The sequence below is a fragment of the Sapajus apella genome, unplaced genomic scaffold (assembly GCF_009761245.1).
Source record: "Sapajus apella isolate SASKATOON/1434 unplaced genomic scaffold, GSC_monkey_1.0 scaffold19, whole genome shotgun sequence".
Classification (NCBI taxonomy): Eukaryota; Metazoa; Chordata; class Mammalia; order Primates; family Cebidae; genus Sapajus; species Sapajus apella.
This window is the reverse complement of record NW_022436959.1, coordinates 13,397,743-13,420,936: the sequence shown is the minus strand read 5'-3', so window position 1 is coordinate 13,420,936 and position 23,194 is coordinate 13,397,743. Positions and strand designations below refer to the sequence as shown.

The following is a 23,194-nucleotide window of genomic DNA, read 5'->3' as shown; positions in this document are numbered from 1 at the left end:
TCCTTCCTTCCTTCCTTCCTTCCTTCCTTCCTTCCTTCCTTCCTTCCCTCCCTCCCTCCCTCCCTCCCTCCCTCCCTCCCTTCCTTCCTTCCTTCCTTCCTTCCTTTTAAATGGGTTACATGTGCAGAAAATGCAGGTTTGTTACATAGGTATATATGTGTCATGGTGGTTTGCTGCACCTATTGACCTGTTCTCTAGATTCCCTCCCCTCACCTCCCACTCCCCAACAGGCCCTAGTGTGTATCATTTCCCTCTCTGTGTCCATATATTCTCAATGTTCAACTTCCACTTATGAGTCAGAACGTGGTGTTTAGTTTTAGGTTCCTTTGTTAGTTTGCCAAAGATTATGGTTTCCAGCTTCATCCATGTCCCTGCAAAGGACATGAACTCATCCTTTTTATAGCTGCATAGTATTTCATGGTGTATATGTGCACCATTTTCTTTATCCAGCCTATCATTGATAGACATTTGGGTTGGTTCCAAGTTTTTGCTATTGTGAACAGTGCTGCAGTAAACATACCTGTGCACGTGTCTTTATAGCAGAATGATTTATAATCCTTTGGGTATATAACCAGTAATGGGATTGCTGGGTCAAATAATATTTCTAGTTCTAGATCCTTGAGGAATTGCCACACTGTCTTCCACAATGGTTGAACTAATTAATACTCCCACCAACAGTGTAAAAGCATTCCTATTTCTCCACATCCTCTCCAGCATGTATTGTTTCTTGACTCTTTAATAATCGCTATTCTGACTGGCGTGAGATGGTATCTCCTAGTGGTTTTGATTTGCATTTCTTTGATGATCAGTGGTGATGAGCTTTTTTTTTTTTCATATTTGTTGGCCATGTAAATGTCTTCTTTTAAGAAGTGTCTGTTCGTATGCTTTGCCTACTTTTTGATGGCGTTGTCTTTTTCCTGTATGTTTGTTTCAGTTCCTGTAGATTGTGGTTATTATACCTTTGTCAGATGGGTAGATCTCATTCTGTAGGTTGCCTGTTAACTCTGATGGTAGTTTCTTTAACTGTAAAGAAGCTCTTTAGTTTAATTAGATCCCATTTGTCAATTTTGGCTTTTTTGTTGCAGTTGTTTTTGGTGTTTTTGTCTTTGTCCATGCCTATGCCCTGAATGGTATTACCTAGGTTTACTTCTAGGGTTTTTATGGTTTTAGGTTTTACATTTAGGTCTTTAATCCATGTAGAGTTAATTTTTGTGTAAAGTGTAAGGAAGGGGTTCAGTTTCAGTTTTCTGCATATGTCTAGTTTTCCCAACACCATTTACTGAATCAGAGATCCTTTTCCAATTGCTTGTTTTTGTCAGATTTGTTGAAGATCAGATGATTTTTAGATGTGTGGTGTTATTCTGAGGTTCCTGTTCTGCTCCATTGGTCTATATGTCTATTTTGGTACCAGTACCATGCTGTTTTGGTTACTGCAGCCTTGTAGTATAGTTTGAAGTCGGGTAGCATGATGCCTCCAGCTTCATTCCTTTTGCTTAAGATTGTTGTGGCTATGTGGGGTCGTTTTTGATTCCATATGAAATTTAAAATAGTTTTTCCTAATTCTATGAAGAATGTCAGTGTTAGCTTGATGGGAATAGCACTGAATCTATAAAATTACTTTGGGCAGAATGGCCTTTTTATGATACTGAGTCTTCCTATCCTTGAGGATGCAATGTTTTCCATTTGTTTGTATCCTATTTTATTTCCTTGAGCAGTGGTTTGTAGTTTACCTTGAAGAGGTCTTTCATATTGTTTGTTAGCTATATTCTTAGGTATTTTAGTCTCTTTGTGGCAGTTGTTAATGAGAGTTCATTCATGATTTGGCTCTCTGCTTGTCTATTGTTGGTGTATAGAAATCCTTGTGATTTTTGCACATTAATTTTGTTTCCTGTAATTTTGTGAAAGTTGCTTATCAGTTAAAGTTGTTGGGCTGAGATGATGGGGTTTTCTAAATATAAAATCATGTCATTTGCAAACAGAGACCGCTTGTCTTCCCCTCTCCCTGTTTGAATACCCTTTATTTCTTTCTCTTGCCTGATTCCCCTGGCCAGAACTTGCAATACTGTGGTGAATAGGAGTGGTGAGAGAGGACATCCTTGTCTTGTACTGTTTTTTTCTTTCTTTCTTATTTATTTATTTATTATACTTTAAGTTCTGGGGTACACGTGCATGAGACCAACATCATTCTGGTACCAAAACCTGGCAGAGACGCAACTAAAAAAGAAAATTTCAGGCCAATATCTATGATGAACATTGATGTGAAAATCTTCAATAAAATACTGGCAAACTGAATCCAGCAGCACATCAAAAAGCTTTAGCCATCACGATCAAATTAGCTTTATTCCATGGTTGCAAGGCTGGTTCAACATATGCAAGTCTATACATGTAATCCATCACGTAAACAGAACCAAAGACAAAAACCACATGATTATCTCAATAGACTCAGAGAAGGCCTTCCGACAAAATTCAACAGGCCTTTATGCTAAAAAATCTCAATAAACTAGGTATCAGTGGATTGTATCTCAAAATAATAAGAGCTTTTCATGACAAACCCACAGCCAATATCATACTAAATGAGCAAAAACTGGAAACATTCCCTTTGAAAACTGGCACAAGACAAGGATGCCCTCTCTCACCACTGCTATTCAACATAGTAGTGGAAGTTCTGGATAGGACTATCAGGCAAGAGAAAGAAATAAAGTGTGTTTGAATAGGAAGAGAGGACATCGAATTGTCCCTGTTTACAGATGACATGATTGTATATTTAGAAAACCCCACAGTCTCAGCCCCAAATCTCCTTAAGATGATAAGCAACTCCAGCAGAATCTCAGGATACAACATCAATGTGCAAAAATCGCAAGCATTCCTGTTCACCAATAATAGACAGAGAGCCAAATCATCAGTGAACTTCCATTCACAATTGCTACAAAGAGAGTGAAATACCTAGGAGTACAACTAACAAGGGATGCGAAGGACCTCTTCAAGGGGAACTATAAACCACTGCTCAAGGAAATAAGAGAGGACACAGACAGATGGAAAAACATTCCATGCTCATGGTTAGGAAGAATCAATATCGTGAAAATGGCCATACTGCCCAAAGTAATTTATAGATTTAATGCTATCCCCATCAACCTACCAATGACTTTTTTCACAGAGTTGGAAAAAAACCACCTTAAACTTCATATGGAACCAAAAAAGAGCCCACATAGCTAAGACAATGCTAAGCAATAAAAAACCAAAACCAAAACACACACACACACACAAAACAAAGCTGGAGGCATCACCCTACCTGACTTCAAACTATGCTACAAGGCTACAGTAATCAAAACAGCATGGCATTTGTACCAAAACAGAGATATAGACCAATGGAACAGAACAGAGACCTCAGAAAGAATGCCACACAAGTAAAACCATCTGATCTTTGACAAATCTGACAAAAACAAGCAATGGGGAAAGGATTCCCTGTTTACTTACCCATTTATTTATTGTCATTAAAAATTTTTTTTTTCTGTCCCCAGGATTCTTTATTTAGTGAATGGTATTGGGAAAACTGGCTAGCCATATACAGAAAGCTGAAACTGGATCCCTTCCTTACATCTTATACAAAAATTAACTCTAGATGGATTACAGATTCAAACATGAGGGCTAACACCGTAAATACTCTAGAAGAAAACCTAGGCAGTGCCATTCAGGACATAGGAATGGGCAAGGACTTTGTGACTAAAACACCAAAAGCACTGGCAACAAAGCCATACTAGACAAATGGGATCTAATTAAACTTAAGATCTTCTGCACAGCAAAAGAAACTATCAATAGAGTGAACTAGCAACCAACAGAATGGGAAAAAATTTTTGCAACCTACCCAGCTGACAAAGGGCTAATATCCAGAATCTGTGGAGAACTTAAACACATTTACAAGAAAAAAACAACCCCATCAACAAGTGGGCACAGGATATGAAAAGACACTTTTCAAAAGAAGACATTTATGCAGACAGCAAACTATGAAAAAAAGCTCATCATCACTGGTCATTAGACAGATGCAAATCAAAACCACAGTGAGATACCACCTCACAGCAGTTAGAATGGCAACCATTAAAAAAATCAGGAGACAACAGATGCTGGAGAGGATGTGGAGAAATAGGAATGCTTTTACACTGTTTGTGGGAGCATAAATTAATTCAATCATTGTGGAAGACAATGTGCTGATTCCTTAAGAATCTAGAGACAGAAGAAATACCATTTGACCCAGCAATCCTATTACTGGGTATATACCCACAGGATTATAAATCATTGTGTTATAAAGACACATGCACACATATGTTTACTGTGGCAGTGTTCACAATACCAAAGACTTGGAACCAACCCAAATGCCCATCAATGATAGCCTGGATAAAGAAAATGTGGCACATATACACCATGGAATACTTTGCAGCCATAAAAAGGATGAGTTCATGTCCTTTGCAGGGACATGGATGAAACTGGAAACCATCGTTCTCAGCAGACTGATGCAAGACCAGACAACCGAACACCACATGTTCTCACTCATAAGTGGGTGTTGAACAATGAGAGCACATGGACACAGGGAGGGGAACATCACATTCCAGGGCCTGGGGGGAGTGTGGGGGGCCAGGGGAGGAATAGCAAGGGGTGAGGGGATTGGGGAGAGATAGTATTAGGAGAATTATCTAATGTAGATGATGGGGTGATGGATGCAGCAAACCACCACCATGGCACATGTATACCTGTGTAACAAACCTGCACGATCTGTACTGATTTTGAAAGGGAATGCCCCAGCTTTTGCCCATTCAGTTTGATAATGGCTACGGGTTTGTCATAAATAGCTCTTATTATTTTGAGATATGTTCCATCAATTCTTAGTTTATTGAGAGTTTTTAACATGACGGGATGTTGAATTTTATCAAAGACGTTTTCTGCATCTATTGAGATAGTCATGTGGTTTTTGTCTTCGGTTCTCTTTATGTGCTGGATTATGTTTATTGATTTGCCAATGTTGAACCAGCCTTGCATACCAGGGATGAAGCCAACTTGATCATTGTGGATAAGTTTTTTAATGTGCCCTGGGATTTGGTTTGCCAGTATTTTATTGGGGATTTTTGTGTTGATGTTCATCAGGGATATTGGCCTGAAGTTTTCTTTTTTGTTCTGTCTCTTCCTGGTTTGGGTATCAGGATAGTGCTGACTTTATAAAATGAGTTAGGGAAGAGCCCTTTCTTTTTCAGTTGTTGGGAATAGTTTCAAAAGGAATGGTACCAGCCTCTGTTCGTAGAATTCAGTGGTGAATCTGTCTGGTTCTGGGCTTTTTTTGGTTGGTGGGCTATTACTGCCTCAATTTCAGAGTTTGTTATTGGTCTACTCAGGGATTCAGCTTCTTGGTTTAGTCTTGGTAGGGTGTAGGCATCCAGGAATTTACTCATTTCTTCTAGTTTTCTAGTTTATTTGTATAGAGCTGTTTATAGTATTCTCTGATGGTAGTTTGTATTTTGTGGGGTCAGTGGTGAGATCCCCTTTAGCATTTTTTATTGTGCATATTTGATTCTTCTCTCTTTTTTTTCTTTTATTACTCTAGCTAGTGGTCTGTTTTGTTAAAACCCAACTCCTGGATTCATTAATTTTTTGGAGGGTTTTTTTTACATCTCTGTCTCTTTCAATTTTTCTCTGATCTTAGTTATTTCTTGTCTTCTGCTAGCTTTTGGATTTGTTTGCTCTTGCCTCTCTAGTTCTTTGAATTGTGATGTTAGAGCATTGATTTGAGATCTTTGTAGCTTTCTGATGTGGAAATTTAGTGCTATAAATTTCCCTCTTAACACTGCTTTAACTGTGTTCTAGAGATTCTGGTACATTGTTTCTTTGTTTTCATTGGTTTCAAGTAACTTCTTAATTTCTGCATTAATTTCATTATTTACCCAGGATTCATTCAGGAGCAGGTTGTTCAATTTCCATGAAATTGTGTGGTTTTGAATGAGCAATACTAACCTTAAATGTAAATGGGCCAAATGCCCCAATTAGAAGACACGGACTGGCAGATTGGCTAAGTGGTCAAGACCCATCAGTGTGCTGTATTCAGGAGACCCATCTTCTGCACAAAGACACACACAGGCCCAAAATAAAGGGATGGAGAAAAATTTACCAAGCAAATAGCAAAAAGAGCAGGGGTTACAGTCCTAGTCTCTGACAAAAGTCTTTAAACCAACAAAGATTAAAAAAAAAAAAGACAAGGAATGTCATGTAACGGTAAAGGGACAGTTCAAGAAGAAGAAGTAACTAGGGGTGAATATATATGTACCCAAGGAGCACCTAGATTCATAAAACAAGTTCTTTGAGACCTACAAAGAGGGTTAGATTCCCACACAATAATAGTGGGAGACTTTAACACCCCACTATCAGCATTAGATTGAGACAGAAAATTGACAAGGATATTCAGGACCTGAACTCAGCTCTAAATTGAGTGGACCTAGTAGATGTCTACAGAACTCTCTACCCCAGATCACCTGAGTATACATTCTTCTCAGTGCCACATGGCACTTATTCTAAAATCAGCCATGCAGTTGGAAGTATAACATTCCTCAGCAAATGCAATACAGTTGAAATCATAACAAACAGCCTCTCAGATCACAGTGCAATCAAATTAGCACTGAGGAAATATTATCGTTCTAGAAAGAAAAGGGAATGCAGATACTGTAATGATAGTTTGTATGAAATCTTTAACTTTTACAGTATCTTCATATTAATGATTTGCTTCATTTATTGCCTTGTAAGAAAAGTGCAATAGCCAACTGGTGATTGTGGATAAGGGATAACAAAATCTTTTCCACTTTTGCATGAAACCTGATCTTTGGTTAACTCCCTCTCTTTGTTCCCTTGGTATTATGAGAAAATATTTCAGCTGTGTTACCAGGCAATATTACATGGTAAATACAAATTGCATCTGTACTAGGAGGAACTACAAACTACAAATACTTGATTTGGACTCTTGCAACTGGACATGCCCCTTGAAGGACCCTGGAAGCTATACCTATGGGGCTGTTATAAGAGATACTGGCTTGGAGGGGCATTAGGCTTGAAAACCAGAGTGGCTTTCATGAATGCTAATGTGGATCTTTTGTGGTCTGAGTGGTGTGTTTTATGTATATAAACACTCTGCCTTAGCATCAATTAGTGTCTAAGTCACCTACTGTTGGGCGGTAGTTGTTTGTGTGTGTGAGTAGGGGTATGAAAATGAAATACTTCGCATGAATTCTTTATTAGCTTAAGTACAAGTATATTTATTTCTTGTTGCAGTTTTTCTTTAGTTTATTACATTGAGCTGAACATAACTTCCTTTTTTTTTTGTAAACCATTCCCAACAGCCACTGTAACATTTCCTAACACCTATGAGCTCTATACTTGTTGTGTTTGGACTTGTTCCATCTTGAGTATTTGTGGTTTCTGCCTCTGTGGGTTATACCCTGTAAATCTTACTCCCTAATCATACCTAGGTTGACCAGTTGGCAGCCTGACTGGCTCTGAATGAGAAGTATGAGCAGGATAACAAGGCTTTTGAAAATTCTAGGAATGTTTAGTTTGGAGAAGGGGTAAGATTTTGGTTATTTTACATTTTAACATTCTAACGGATCACTTCTGATTATGGAAGAAAGATAACAGCAGAATGAATAATTTTTTAATTTCTATGAAACACAGGCAGTGTGTTTATAAACATTTTCTTACATTAACTTTTAAAATGGGCTTATTTACTCCCATTTTATAAGTGCAGAAACAGGCTTACAAGGTTCAGGAAATTGTTTAAGATTACATAGTTATGCTTTTTTTTTAAATTAAAAATTAATTAATTAATTTTGAGGTATGGTTTCACTTTGTCACCCAGGCTGGAGTGCAGTGGCATGATTATAGCTTAACTGCAGCCTCAACCTCCTGGGCACAAGTGATTCTCCCACCTCAACCTGTCAAGTAGCTAGGACTACAGGTAGGTACTACCAGCCATGCCTGGCTAATTTTTCTGTAGTGATGGGGTTTTACCATGTTGTCCAGACAGGTCTCAAACTTCTTGGCTCAAGTAATTTTCCTGCCTCTGCCATTCTCCTGCCTCTGCCTCCTATAGTCCTGGGATTGCAGGCATTAGCCACCATGGTTGGCCCCTAGTTTTCAATGTTAATTAGGAACTTGAACGCAGACATTTCTGACAGCAAAGTCTATTCTCTTTCCTTTAAACCACACTACTGATATTAAAATACTTTTTTTAGTAGAAGACTTTAATTAATATTGTATTAAAAAACACAAAAGTTGTGTTTTTGTTTCCTTCCGTGAATTTTTTATCCTTTTAAATTATGTGAGTGCTGAGATGTTTACTTTTTTTTTTTTAACTTAATTTTCAGTCTATTTTTAATTGCATTTTAAGTTTTGGGGTACATGTAAAGAACATGCAAGATTGTTGCATAGGTACACACATGGCAGTGTGATTTGCTGCCTTCTTCCCCATCACCTATATCTGGCATTTCTCCCCATGCTCCCTCTCCCCAACTCCCCACCCCCCACTGTCCCTCTCCTATTTCCCCCCAACAGACCCCAGTGTGTGATGTTCCCCTTCCTGTGTCCATGTGTTCTCATTGTTGAACACCCACCTATGAGTGAGAACATGCAGTGTTTGATTTTCTGTTCTTGTGTCAGTTTGCTGAGAATGATGGTTTCCAGGTTCATCCATGCCCTTACAAAGGACACGAACTCATCGTTTTTTATGGCTGCATAGTATTCCATGGTGTATATGAGACACATTTTCCCTGTCCAGTCTATCATTGATGGGCATTTGGGTTGGTTCCAGGTCTTTGCTATTGTAAACAGTGCTGCAATGAACATTCGTGTGCACATGTCCTTATAGTAGAACGATTTATAATCCTTTGGATATATACCCAGTAATGAGATTGCTGAGTCAAATGGAATTTCTATTTTTAGGTCCTTGAGGAATCGCCACTCTGTCTTCCACAATGGTTGAACTAATTTACACTCCCACCAACAGTGTAAAAATGTTCCTATTTCTCCACATCCTCTCCAGCATCTGTTGTCTCCAGATTTTTTAATGTTCACCATTCTAACTGGCGTGAGATGGTATCTCAATGTAGTTTTGATTTGCATTTCTCTAATGACCAGTGATGATGAGCATTTTTTCATATGTTTGTTGGCCTCATGTATGTCTTCTTTTGTAGGGTGTGTGTTCATATCCTTCGCCCACTTTTGAATGGGCTTGTTTGTTTTTTTTTCTTGTAAATCTGTTTTAGTTCTTTGTAGATTCCGGATATCAGCCCTTTGTCAGATGGGTAGACTGCAAAAATTTTTTTCCCATTCTGTTGGTTGCCGTTTCACTCTAATGACTGTTTCTTTTGCTGTGCAGAAGCTGTGGAGTTTGATTAGGTCCCATTTGTGTATTGTGGCTTTTGTTGCCAATGCTTTTGGTGTTTTGGTCATGAAGTCCCTGCCTACACCTATGTCCTGAATGGTTTTGCCTAGATTTTCTTCTAGGGTTTTTATGGTGTTAGGTCTTATGTTTAAAATTTTAATCCATCTGGAGTTAATTTTAGTGTAAGGTGTCAGGAAGGGGTCCTGTTTCTGCCTTCTGCACATGGCTAGCCAGTTTTCCCAACACCATTTATTGAACAGGGAATCCTTTCCCCATTGCCTGTTTTTGTCAGGTTTGTCAAAGATCGGATGGTTGTAGATACGTTGTGTTGCCTCTGAGGCCTCTGTTCTGTTCCATTGGTCTATATCTCTGTTTAGGTACCAGTACTATGCTGTTTTGATTACTGTAGCCTTGTAGTATAGTTTGAAGTCTGGTAGTGTGATGCCTCCCCCTTTGTTCTTTTTGCTTAGAATTGACTTGGCTATGTGGGCTCTCTTTTGGTTCCATATGAAGTTTAAGGTGGTTTTTTCCAGTTCTGTGAAGAAGGTCATTGGTAGCTTGATGGGGATAGTGTTGAATGTGTAAATTACTTTGGGCAGTATGGCCATTTTCACGATATTGATTCTTCCTAACCATGAACATGGAATGTTTCTCCATCTGTTTGTGTCCTCTCTTATTTTGTTGAGCGGTGGTTTGTAGGTCTCCTTGAAGAGGTCCTTTACATTCCTTGTTAGTTGTATTCCTAGGTATATTATTCTCTTTGTAGCAATTGTAAATGGCAGTTTGTTCTTGATTTGGCTCTCTTTAAGTCTGTGATTGTGTATAGGAATGCTTCTGATTTCTGCAAATTGATTTTGTATTGTTAAACTTTGCTGAAGTTTCTGTTTCAGGAGATTTTGGGCTGAGACAGTGAGTGGCGTCTTCTAGATATACAATCATGTCGTCCGCAAATAGAGACAATTTGACTTCTTCCTATCCTATTTGAATACCCTTTATTTCTTTTTCTTGCCTGATTGCTGTGGCTAGAACTTCTAATACTATATTAAATAGGAGTGGTGAGAGAGGGCATCCTTGTCTAGTGCCACATGTCAAAGGGAATGCTTCCAGTTTTTGCCCATTCAGTATGATATTGGCTGTTTGTTTGTTGCAAATAGCTTTTATTATTTTGAGATACGTTTCATCAATATCTAGTTTATTGAGGGTTTTTAGCATAAAGGGCTGTTGAATTTTGTCAGAAGGCCTTCTCTGCATCTATTGAGATAATCACGTGGTTTTTGTCTTTGGTTCTGTTTATGTGGTGAATTACGTTTATAGTCTTGCGTATGTTGAACCAGCCTTGCATCCCCGGGATGAAGCCTTCTTGATCATGGTGGATAAGTTTTTGATGTGCTGTTGCAGTTGATTTGCCAGTATTTTATTGAAGATTTTTGCATCTATGTTCATCATGGATATTGGCCTGAAGTTTTCTTTTCTTGCTAAGTCTCTGCCTGGTTTTGGTATCAGGATGATGTTGGTCTCATAAAATGATTTGGGAAGGATTCTGTCTTTTTGGATTGTTTGGAGTAGTTTCAGAAGGAATGGTACCAGCTCCTCTTTGTATGTCTGGTAGAATTCGGCTGTGAACCCATCTGGACCTGGGCTTTTTTTGGGTGGTAGGCTCTTAATTGCTGCCTCAACTTCATACCTTTTTATTGATCTGTTCAGGGTTTCGACTTCTTCCTGGTTTAGGTTTGGGAGGATGCAAGTGTCCAGGAATTTATCCATTTCTTCCAGGTTTACTAGTTTATGTGCATAGAGTTGTTTGTAATAATCTCTGATGATGGTTTGTATTTCTGTGCAATCTGCGGTGATATCCCCTTTATCGTTTTTTATTGCATCTATTTTTTATTGCATCTATTCACTCTTTTCTTTTTTATTAATCTGGCTAGTGGTCTATTTTGTTGATCTTTTCAAAAAAGCTCCTGGATTTATGGATTTTTTGAAGGGTTTTTTGTGTCTATCTCCTTCAGTTGTGCTGTGATCTTAGTTATTTCTTGTCTTCTGCTAGCTTTTGAGTTTTTTTGATCTTGCTCCTCTAGCTCTTTCAATTTTGACGATAGAATGTCAATTTTAGATCTCTCCTTTCTTCTCATGTGGGCACTCATTGGTATATATTTTCCTCTAGAGACTGCTTTAAATGTGTCCCAGAGATTCTGGTATGTTATGTCTTCATTCTCGTTGGTTTCGAAGAATGTCTTTATTTCTGCCTTCATTTCATTGTTTATCCAGTCAGCATTCAAGAGCCAGTTGTTCAGTTTCCATGAAGCTGTGCGGTTCTGAGTTTCTGAATTCTGAGTTCTAACTTGATTGCACTGTGGTCTGAGAGACTGTTATCATTTTCGTTCTTTTGCATTTACTGAGGAGTGATTTACTTCCAATTATGTGGTCAATTTTGGAGTAGGTGCAATGTGGTGCTGAGAAGAATGTATATTCTGTGGATTTGGGGTGGAGAGTTCTGTAAATGTCTGTTTGGTTTGCTTGGTCCAGGCTTGAGTTCAAGTCCTGGATATCCTTGTTAATTTTCTGTCTGGTTGATCTGTCTAATATTGACAATGGGGTGTTAAAGTCTCCCACTATTATTCTGTGGGAGTCTAAGTCTCTTTGTAAGTCATTAAGAACTTGCTTTATGTATTTGGGTGCTCCTGTATTGGGTGTGTATATATTTGGGATCATTAGCTCTTCTTGTTGCATTGATCCTTTTACCATATGTAAGTCCTTCTTTGTCTCTTTTGATCTTTTTTGCTTTAAAGTCTATTTTATCAGAGACGAGAATTGCAACTCCTGCTTTTTTTTTGCTCTCCATTTGCTTGGTAAATCTTCCTCCATCCCTTTACTTTGAGCCTTTGTGTGTCCTTGCATGTGAGACAGGTTTTCTGGATACAGCACACTGATGGGTTTTGGCTTTTTATCCAATTTGCCAGTCTGTGTCTTTTGATTGGGGCATTTAGCCCATTTACTTTTAGGGTTAATATTGTTTTTTTTTTTTTTTTTTTTTTTGAGACGGAGTCTCGCTCTTGTTACCCAGGCTGGAGTGCAATGGTGCAATCTCGGCTCACCGCAACCTCCATCTCCTGGGTTCAGGTAATTCTCCTGCCTCAGCCTCCTGAGTAGCTGGGATTACAGGCACGTGCCACCAGGCCCAGCTAATTTTTTGTATTTTTAGTAGAGACGGGGTTTCACCATGTTGACCAGGATGGTCTCGATCTCTTGACCTCGTGATCCACCCGCCTCGGCCTCCCAAAGTACTGGGATTACAGGCTTGAGCCACCGCGCCCGGCCTAGGGTTAATATTGTTATGTGTGAATTTGATATTGCCATTTTGATGCTAGCTAGCTGTTTTGCCCATTAGTTGTTGCAGTTTCTTCATTGTGTCGATGCTTTTTACCATTTGGCATGTTTTTGGAGTGGCTGGTACTGGTTGTTCCTTTCTATGTTTAGTGACTCTTTCAGGAGCTCTTGTAAAGCAGACCTGGTGGTGATGAAATCTGTGAATACTTGCTTGTTCGTAAAGGATTTTATTTCTCCTTCACTTATTAAGCTTAGTTTGGCTGGATATGTAATTCTGGGTTGCAAGTTCTTTTCTTTAAGGATGTTGAATATTGGCCCCCACTCTCTTCTGGCTTGTAGGGTTTCTGCTGAGAGATCTACTGTGAGTCTGATGGGCTTCCCTTTGTGGGTAACCTGACCTTTCTCTCGGGCTGTCCTTAGCATTTTCTCCTGCATTTCAACCCTGGTGAATCTGACAATTATGTGTCTTGGGGTTGCTCTTCTTGAGGAGTATCTTTGTGGTGTTCTCTGTATTTCCTGGACTTGAATATTGGCCTGACTTGCTAGGTTGGGGAAGTTTTCTTGGATAGTGTCCTGAAGAGTATTTTCCAGCTTGGATTCATTCTCTTTCTCACATTCAGGTACACCTATCAAATGTAGATTAGGTCTTTTTTCACATAGTCCCATATTTCTTGGATACTTTGTTCATTCCTTTTTACCCTTTTTTCTCTCATCTTGCCTTCTCGTCTTATTTCATTGAGTTGATCTTCGACCTCTGATATCCTTTCTTCTGCTTGGTCAATTTGGCTGTTGAAACTTGTGTATGCTTTGCGAAGTTCTCGTGTTGTGTTTTTCAGCTCCACCAGTTCACTTACATTCCTCTCTAAGTTGTTTATTCTCATTAGCATTTTGTCAAATCTTTTTTCAAGGTTATCTTAGTTTCTTTGCATTGGGTTAGAACATGTTCTTTTAGCTCAGCGAAGTTTCCTATTACCCACCTTCTGAAGCCTGTTTCTGTCAATTCATCACACTCATTCTCCATCCAGCCTTGTTCCTTTGCTGGTAAGGGGTTGTGATCTCTTGTAGGAGGAGAGGCATTCTGGTTTCTGGTGTTTTCATCCTTTTTGTGCTGGTTTCTCCCCATCTTTGTGGATTTATCCACCTGTCATCTTTGTAGTTGTTGACTTTCAGATTGGGTCTCTGAGTGGACATCCAGTTTGTTGATGATGAAGTTCTTTCTTTCTGTTTGTTAGTTTTCCTTCTAACAGTCAGGCCCCTCTGCTGTAGGACTGCTGAGGTCCACTCCAGGCCCTGCTTGCCTGGGGATCACCTGCAGTGGCTGCAGAACAGTAAGGGTTGCTGCCAGTTTCTTCTTCTGCTATATTTGTCTCAGGATACCCGCCAGATGTCAGTCTGAGCTCTCCTTTATGAGGTAACTCTTTGGTTATACGGGGGTCAGGGAGCTGCTTGAGGAGACAATCTGTCCTTTATAGGAGCTCACATGCTGAGATGTGAGCTCCATTGTTCATTCAGAGCTGCTGGGCAGGTACGTTTAAGTCTCCTGCAGCAGAACTCAATAAACCACCCCCCCCCTTTCTTCCCCCCAGGTGCTCTCTCCTGGGGAGTTAGGGCTTTATTTATAAGTTTCTGTTGTACTGCTGTCTTTTTTTCAGGGCTGCCGTGCCCAGCAAGGAGGCAGCCTAGTCACTGTCTGCCTGCAGAGGTTTTGCGGAGCTGCTGTGGGCTCCGCCCAGCTGCTGTGTGAACTTCCCTGCAGTCCTGTTTATATGAGTATAGTTAGAACTGCCTCGGCAATGGCAGCACACCTCTGTAATGGTGGACTCTCTCTGTAATGGCAGGCTGCCTCGACAATGGCGGACTACCTCCGTAGTGGCGGACTGCCTTGGTAATGGTGGACGCGCCTCCCCCACAGAGCTGGACCGTCCCAGGTTCAGCTGTGCTTGCTGTGGAACTCTCAATCCAGAGTTTTTCAGATCGCTATTTTTTTGTGGGGATGGGACCAGCTGAGCCTGATCACCTGGCTCCGTGCCTCAGACCCCCCGCTTTTTTTTTTTTTTTTCTTGAACGGGTGACTCTGCCTCCCAGATGTTCCAGTCGCCTGTTGAAAAGGCATCAGGACCTGTGTGATTTCCCGTGCGGCGATCCACTGTGCCGGCGGAAACAGCCGTGCTGAGATTCATGGCGCTTTTTTGTCTGGGAATCTCCTGGTCTGGCTCCCCGTTTCAGTACCCTTTTTTATCAGTTGGATGGGCGACTCTGTCTCCCAGGAGCTCCAGTCACCAGCTAAAATGGCACCCGGACCCGTGTATTTTGTGCAGAGACCCGCTGCACTGGGGCGCCGGCCAGAACAGCTGCACTGACCAAAACAGCTGTGCTGGCGACCCGTGGGGCCTCTCTGCCTGGGGGTCTCCTGGTCTGTGGGCAGTAAAAATCTGTCTGTAAATGCGGCATCCACTCAACGCTCTGCACTTTAACTGGGAGCTGCAATCCTGAGCTGCTCCTAATTGGCCATATTCGATCCATTTTTTTTTTTAAATGATGAAAGTAATAGGCTTCACTTTAGGTCTTTTCTTTTTATTTGTAGTTATAAAATAATCTGGTTGAGTGCAAGAAAAAATATCTGGAAATTCAAGCTTTTAAGTGTATGTGCCAGACACTGTTATAGATAATAGAGATACAAGTTTTTTAAAGACACGATCCTTTCTTTCTTGGGTACAAGATGGATATATTAATATATAGTTTCAATACAGTATGGCAAGTGGTATAATCAAGTGCATAGGGTTCTTGGATATCTTTCACATACATATTTCAAAACATAGTCTTTTGGACAAATTGGAAGATTTATCCTGTTGTTTAAGTGTAACTTGAAAGATGATTAGCTGAATTAGTTGAGAGTGGGTTGGGAATAGGAAGGAGGCCATATGTAATTAGTAGGGACTTACATACTTTTCTCAAATAATAACAATTTCGTTGTTGCAGAAATAATGTGAAAAATAAAAATTAGCAGATTAGAGTTCTTGAACTTAAATGTTCCTTTTGTGATTTCATTGATTTAAGGAGAGAAATGTTGGTCCTTAATGTTATGTTTGGAGCTATGTTTAGAGAATGTTTATTTTGGAGGTCATGTTTTTTCATATAGGTCTTGTGCAGAAAAGACCTAATGTATTAATGGTGGTTATTCTTTTTTTCTTCTTCCAGAATGAAGGGAATATTTTAATTGCCCAAAGAAATGAAATGCAGCAGAAGGTGTACATGTCAGTAGAAGATTTTATTCTAGAAGTTGATGAGTCATCTCTTAATAAACGCTTAAAAACATTGCAGGTTGGAATTAAAAATATATTAAATATACATTAAATTGCAAGTTTATTATTCAAGGAGTGAAATTAGCATTTACCTCGAGATGCCAGATAGTTCTCGGATGGTTGCAAAAGATTTTCCTGTTCCCTGCATTCTAGTTTCTTTTTAATGGGATTCAAAGTTTGTATAAATATATTTTGTGACTATGTATGTGTGTATACCTATCTTGCAAACAAGATAAAATGGCCAGGGACTCCAGGTTTCTACCACAGTGTTCACTGGGGAAATTAATTGAGACAGGAGCAATAGCAGGGATATGGGTCCCTGTCGTCCATTGCATTCTAGCAGAAAATGTAGTAGGGCCGCATGTTAAAATGAGAAGGGATCAGCTGTGATCCTTGAGTTAGAGGGTTTTTAGGCTTCATGACCAGGGAATTTTCTTCCTGATGTGATCAGAGGCTGGAGTACTGTAGTACATATAGCTATATGGTGTGGTGGAATCTTCTCTTCATCCCTGTCTTGCCAGCTCAGCTGTGACTTTAATTTGGGGTGAATAAACATGACAGTGTTGTCATTTTACCTAATAACTTAATATTTCTCTCTACTTATTTAGCTCTTTTTTGTCCTTTAATATTATTTAAAATTTTTCTGTATAAGTCCTCATGAATTTTTCTTCAACTTTTATTTATTTATACTTTTGATTGCTTTTATGAATATTATCTTTTCATTTCCTATTTTTGATTGAATAGAGGATTATTGTTGATTTTTATATACTGGTGTTTGGCAACTCTGCTGAACTCTCTTTTAGTTCTCATTTGTCTATTGATAATCTTTTCTTTCTATGTGTCATATCATTTGAAAACAATAACTCTTTAATCTCTTCTAGTCCTTTTACCTTTTATGCGTCTTTGAATTTTTACTGCTTTAGTCAGTTACTCTAGTACTTCGCTGACCAGTAGCTAATACTGATCTTGTTGTGGACTGGAGGGAATAAACTTGATAGAAATTTGGAGAAGAAGATATGCAGGGACACCTGGGCATTGTTTCTTTCTGTCCCCCAGATGAAGATGTAGTTTTGATGATGCTCCACATGGCTTAAGAACCTCTGGAGCCCTGGTTTGAAACATTTTTTTAAATGGAATTGCATAAGTAATATAAATTCTTCCAGAATGGTGAAGTAAGCCTTGCATATAAAAGGACAGTAATATAAGTAAGAATTTACCTTTCCACAATGCAACTTCTGCTTTACCCTGTAAAGGTTTACTACTTCTCACTATTAGTAAATGTAGGTCAAGGTTCTGCAACTAAGATCATCCTTAAACACTGTTTTCTTTTAATAGTTTAATGCTAGAAGACTTTTTGCCTTATCTGGCTTGTCTCCATTTCTGGTATTCCCTCAGGTCACCAAAATATTCTTTAAACTTCTCTTTATTTTGTTGAGAAATAGTTTATATTTTTCAAGTACTCAAGAAATACATTTCTATAATGAAGGTCAAATAAATTAAAGTTTATGATTTCTGATTTCCGCATTTTATTTAGACTTCTTTTGTGGCCTACAATACATGGTTGATTTTTTGTGACCGTTCTTCTTGAGTTCAAAAAAACATTGTATTCTACGTTTTCTTGGTGTGCAGTTATAGATACATCTAAAACTTGCTTAGGTTTTGGTTGGATCAGTACAACAGTCTTTGAGATATTTTTGTTACATATATCCAAAATAGATAGGTTTGTCCCTATTTGTCACTGTTGTTCTTTTGGTTGTTCAAAGTATCTCAGTGCCACATTGTTGGGCATTAAGGTGTTCATGGTTGTAGTGTATCTAAAAATGTATATTTCTCCCCCCATCTGGCACATGTACCTCCAAACCTAAAATAAAAGTTAAAAATAATAATAGAAATGTTTTTTTTTGTAACTACTATGTAATCTTATTTTTTTGCTTAGATTTTTTTAAACAAAATAAAATTTTAATTTGTTTCCTTTTTAGGTTCCTATGCCACCTTTCTTTGTAGTTAATACTGTAACATCTTTTCTTTTTTAATTTTCTCTTTTTATTTTATTTATTTAATTTTTTTTGAAATGGAGTCTCACTGTGTTGCCTACATTGAAGTGTAATCCCATGATTTTGGCTCACTGCAGCCTCCCCCTTCCGGGTTCAAACAGCTCACCTGCCTCAGCCTCCCCAGTAGCTGGGATTACAGGCACACATCTGGGATTACAGGCACACACCACCATGCCTGGCCAATTTTTTGTATTTTAGTAGAGATGGGGTTTTACCATGTTGTCCAGGGTGATCTCAAACTCCTGAGCTCAGGCAGTCCACCCTCTATTGCCTCCAAAGTGCTAGGATTACAGGTGTGAGCCACCACCCCTGGCCTCTCCCTTTATTTTTAACCTTTTGTATTCACATTTTGAAATATCCTTCTTGATAACACACCAATGGATTTAATATTTGAAAGCATCAAACCTATACCCTTTTGTTGGTAACTTAATTTACGTATTTATAATTACTGTTTTGTTAGAACTTATTTCTTTGATCTTATTTTTATGTTTCTGTTTATCGTGGTTTCTTTTTTTCTCCTTTTCTAAATTACACCTCTGATACCTTTTTTTTCCTGAGATGGAGTCTCACTCTTTTGCCCAGGCTGAAGAGCAGTGGTGCAGTCTTGGCTACCACAGCCTCTGCCTCCTGGTTCAAGCAGTTCTCCTGCCTCAACCTCATGAGTAGCTAGGATTACAGGCATGCACCACCACACCTGGCTAATGTTTTTGTTTTTAGTAGAGATGGGTTTCACCATGTTGGCCAGGCTGGTCTTGAACTCCTGGCCTCAAGTGATCCATCTACCTCAGCCTCTCAAGGTGCTGAGATTACAGGCGTGAGCCACCGTGCCCGGCCACACTTCTAATACTTTAGAACATTCTTTTCTGCTTTTGGTGTCTTTCCTCTCTTTTTCTACCTCCTTCCCCCAAACCAACCATTGAACCAATCAGAGTTGTTTAGGATTTTAGTCACAGTTTGTTATGGATATTGTGTGTGATAGCTCAGTTAAATAGAGTTATTTTTCTATTCTTATTTCATAAGTCGATTATCTCTTGGTTTTCTCTATGTGTTGGAAGATTTTCTCTAAAAGTAATTTCAAAGAAATCCTTGTGTATTTGATTCTGTGAGTTATTTGATGTTTTAGGATATCTCATTTCAGTCTCAAGTACAAATATTTGTTTAGCTGACTATAAAACAATAAGTTCAAAGGCCATGTTTGCTTTAGACCTCTGACAATAATAATCTATTGTCTTCTTATTTCTATAATTTTATTTATTTGAGACAGTCTTGCTCTGTCACCCAGACTGGAGTGCAGTGGTGCAATCTCAGCTCACTGCAACGTCTGCCTTCTGGGTTCAAGCAAATCTTACTATGTCTCAGCCTCCAAAGTAGCTGGGACTGCAGGCATGCGTCACTGTGCTTGGCTAATTTTGTATTTTTAGTAGAAACAGGGTTTCACCATGTTTGCTGGGCTGGTCTTGAACGTCTGATCTCAAATGATCCACAACCTTGGCCTCCCACAGTGCTGGGATTACAGGCATGAGCCAAAGTGTCCAACTTTCCTATTTCCATAATTGTTGATACCTGTCTAATCTTTTTTCTTCTGTGATCTTTTTTCTCTCTGGAAGTTTGAAAATTTTCTCTTGATTTGTTCTTAAGTTGCGTCAGATCGTGTTTATGTTTTGATTGAATCTGAGCCAGTTCAGGCTGAGGTTTTATATATTTCTTTAATTGTAGATAATATTTGATAATTATTTCTTAAGGTATTGTCCTCCCCCATTAAATTCTTCTTTTATTCTGAGACTTCTGTTAGGTAGATATTTAAGCTTCTAGTTCTGTTTTCTACATATTTTAACTGCTGATCTATTGTTTAAAGTCTTTTTATCTTATGTAGGAGGTGGGTTAAACAAAAATAAATAAAACCTTTTTATCTTAATTGTTTTTTTGGAGGGATCCTTGACTTAACCATGTAGCTAATGAATTAATTCTCTAGCTGTATTTCTTCTGCTGTTTAGGCAATCCATTGTGTTTTTTATGTCAGAGATTGTTTCTTTTGTATTATCTTCAGTTAGTTATTATTTATAAGTACTTGGCTTTATGTTTCCAATATTCTTTCTTTTTGTTGAGAATATTTATTCTGCTTATTTTTGAGTTCTTACTGTGTTTTGGGCCACTGTCACTGATTTTGCTTCTTTTTTATAAGGTGGCCTAGTTTTATATACTTCTTTTAGAGGGCTTGTGCTGTTCACACCGTTTTGCTCTCTTCTTACTTCTCCTCTAGATCTCATATTCCCTTGGAACTATAAACTACCTTAGTTCTTTGCTGCTGTGTAGTTATATAAAGGGCCTAGTGAAGAGTCGGAGCCTTGACAACAATTTTAAGATTTTGGGTGGTTTAGGGAATAGAATGTGCTTGTTTTTAAGGATCCAGAACCTCTGATGTTGCAATCAGGGATTATCTACTCCCTCTTTGCTTCTCTCCTGGATGGTCTTACTCCTCAGCAAAACCCTATTCCCTCTACCCTAGCTACTGCTCCTTTCTAGGCACTACCATCCTTAGATGTAAGTGCTGCTAGCTATTGAGGGAAGAAGTGAAGGAAGGAGGATGGTCAGGGGCTGGCCAGCTCTTCTATACTGGTTATCAATTTTTGCCTCATCTGTGTTCTTATGCTGTACTTGTATAAACCTGTTGCCTCTTGCTGGTGCTGCTGTTTTTCTTCCCGATGTGAGGGGGGAGAGAAGGGCCTATGAAGAAAGTTTTCTTTTCTTAAAGGTGATTCTGTGCTGTGACAAAGTCCTTCTTGACATGTAGGGACTGTATTAATTCAGTGCTAACCTCCAACCATCCTCTGCCTTTCTGAGATTTCTCAAAGTTTTGTGATACAAATTTCTGAGACCTCTTAAGCCTTTTTTTCTGGTCTCTGTAAAATTTCTAGACTTTGATTTCTGGAGAGAGGTAGTAGCAGGCTGTGTTATCTGCCTATCTTGTCTTTTCCAATTCTTTATTACACGAAAAACTTTTATTTATTGTTACTGTTTTTTTTTTTTTTTTTCACACCTGCCCCAACAAATCCAGCCAGGCTAATTCATGAAACAATGCCTTTAAGCACAGTCATGTGCTGCATGGTTTGGTCAATGATGGACAGCATATATGCTAGTGGTACCATAAAATTATAGTACTTATTTTTACTGTACCGTTTCTGTGTTTATACAGGCAATTATTGATACAATTGCCCACATTATTCAGTACAGTAACATGCTGTATCTAGGAGCAGGAGGCTATAGCATGTAATTTGGTTGTGTGGTAAACTATACCATCTAGGTTTGCAGGTACTTAAAGGTACACTCCATTATATTTGCATAATGTTGAAATTGCCTCATGATGCATTTATTAGAAGATATCCCTGTTGTTAAGTGGTGCATGATTGTACATATATATGTTTAATGCTTTTACTTAATTAGACCTATTTGTATATTTTGGTGTATAGTTTATTTAGCAATAGGTCTTAGAAACTTTCATGCCAGGACACACTAGTAGTGATTCTTATGATAGACAGTGGAGACTCAGAAGGATGGTAGGGGTGGAGGGTGGTGGTTGTTGAGAAATTACTTAATGAGTTCACTGTACATTTGGGTGATAGATACTAAAAGCCTAGGATTTACCACTACATAATATATCTATGTAACAAAATTACTCTTGTACCCAATAAACTTATACAAAAAAGTTAGGGAAAATAGAGTAATTTCTACTTAATTAAAAAACCTAAGGATATGAGGCTTTCTGTTTGTAACTAATTCACTTAATGAACTTTTACTGTAATGGTCCAAATAAACTACCTTCTAGGTAGTTTCGTGTTTTCATCTCTATCTCCTGATTCTGAGTTGTATTTATGAAATTCTTAAGAATGGGGATGCAGCATACTGCTTTTCTGCTCCTTATATCCTAATGCAGTGCTTGAATCCTGAATGAGTTAATAAAATTTAATTAAGCAGAAGTATATCTCTCTGCAGGATTTGTCAGCCTCTTTAGAAGCAGTGTATGGACAAGCCAGAGAAGGAGCAAACTCTGATGAAATACTTAAAAAATTTTATGACTGGAAGTGTGATAAAAGAGAGGAGTTCACCAATGTTAGAAGTGAAACAGAGGCTTCTCTGCAGCGTCTTATAGCATGGTTCCAAAGAACCTTAAAGGTAGTAAAAGTTCCTGCCGCATTATGTTTCTGGCATAAACCAGAGAATATATATTTTAAAAATAACATGCTTTGTTCAAGAGCTGACATCATCTACTTATTACGTATCAAATATAAACTTTTGCCACCTTACCAGTCAAGATTTTTTATTAGCTTTTAGTCAGATTGCCCCTTATATTAGTCTTGAAAAAAATCATATTGGTCTTGTTCCTCCTTTTTCTCAACTTTTCCTAGGGATTGTTCTCTCTCCTTTCTTAACCATTTATTTTCTTTAGGTATGCTATATGTATGTACCTTTTTCCTTTCGGTGCATAAATTTTATGAGGGTAGGCACTTTATCTTTTTTTTCTGCATTCTTAGTTCTTTTACATTGCCCAGGGTATAGCTTAATGCTCTGCTTCAGGCATTAAAGCACAATGAATGCTGTTTGAATTAAATGAGATATTTCATGTGTTTATTTTTGCAAATGAGGTTTTTGACCTATCTGTGGAAGAATCACTGACTTCTGAAGACACAATTGGTAATATTGATGAAATCCTAGAGAAGACTGAGTCAAGTGTCTGCAAAGAGCTGGAGATATCTCTGACTGTGAGTATTGATACTCTTTATTATTGCTTCCTTTGAAGCAGTGTGGTTTCCTTTCATGGTTAGAAAGTATTAACCAGTAATATAATTTATCTTGCTTGTTAAGACTTGTCTTAGCTTTCTCCTAATAGGCCTATTTGAAGGATTAACAATGTCAATTTTTAGTGCAAACACAATGCAAAGTCTTATTCTTAGGTGACATTTTCATTTTAATAGGACATTTTACACAAAACATCTACTTAATTCTAAGAAAACCACTCATAATCTGAGTGGACAAGCTTTCTGTATTATTTGATCTATATCAATATGATATATTCTGTATCATACCCAATGTCTATAAGAACAGACTTC

The 23,194-nt window shown here is 38.4% G+C and overlaps 1 protein-coding gene across 1 annotated transcript in view; it reads left to right on the top strand.

Moving 5' to 3' along the window:
- Window positions 1-23,194, top strand: part of STK31 (serine/threonine kinase 31) — a 143,586-nt gene that overhangs the window by 47,845 nt on the left and 72,547 nt on the right. The window contains exons 11-13 of the mRNA XM_032286983.1: window positions 15,932-16,054; window positions 22,080-22,259; window positions 22,730-22,846. Of these exons, the coding sequence (XP_032142874.1) occupies window positions 15,932-16,054; window positions 22,080-22,259; window positions 22,730-22,846 (420 nt within the window). The remainder of the gene's footprint in view (window positions 1-15,931; window positions 16,055-22,079; window positions 22,260-22,729; window positions 22,847-23,194) is intronic.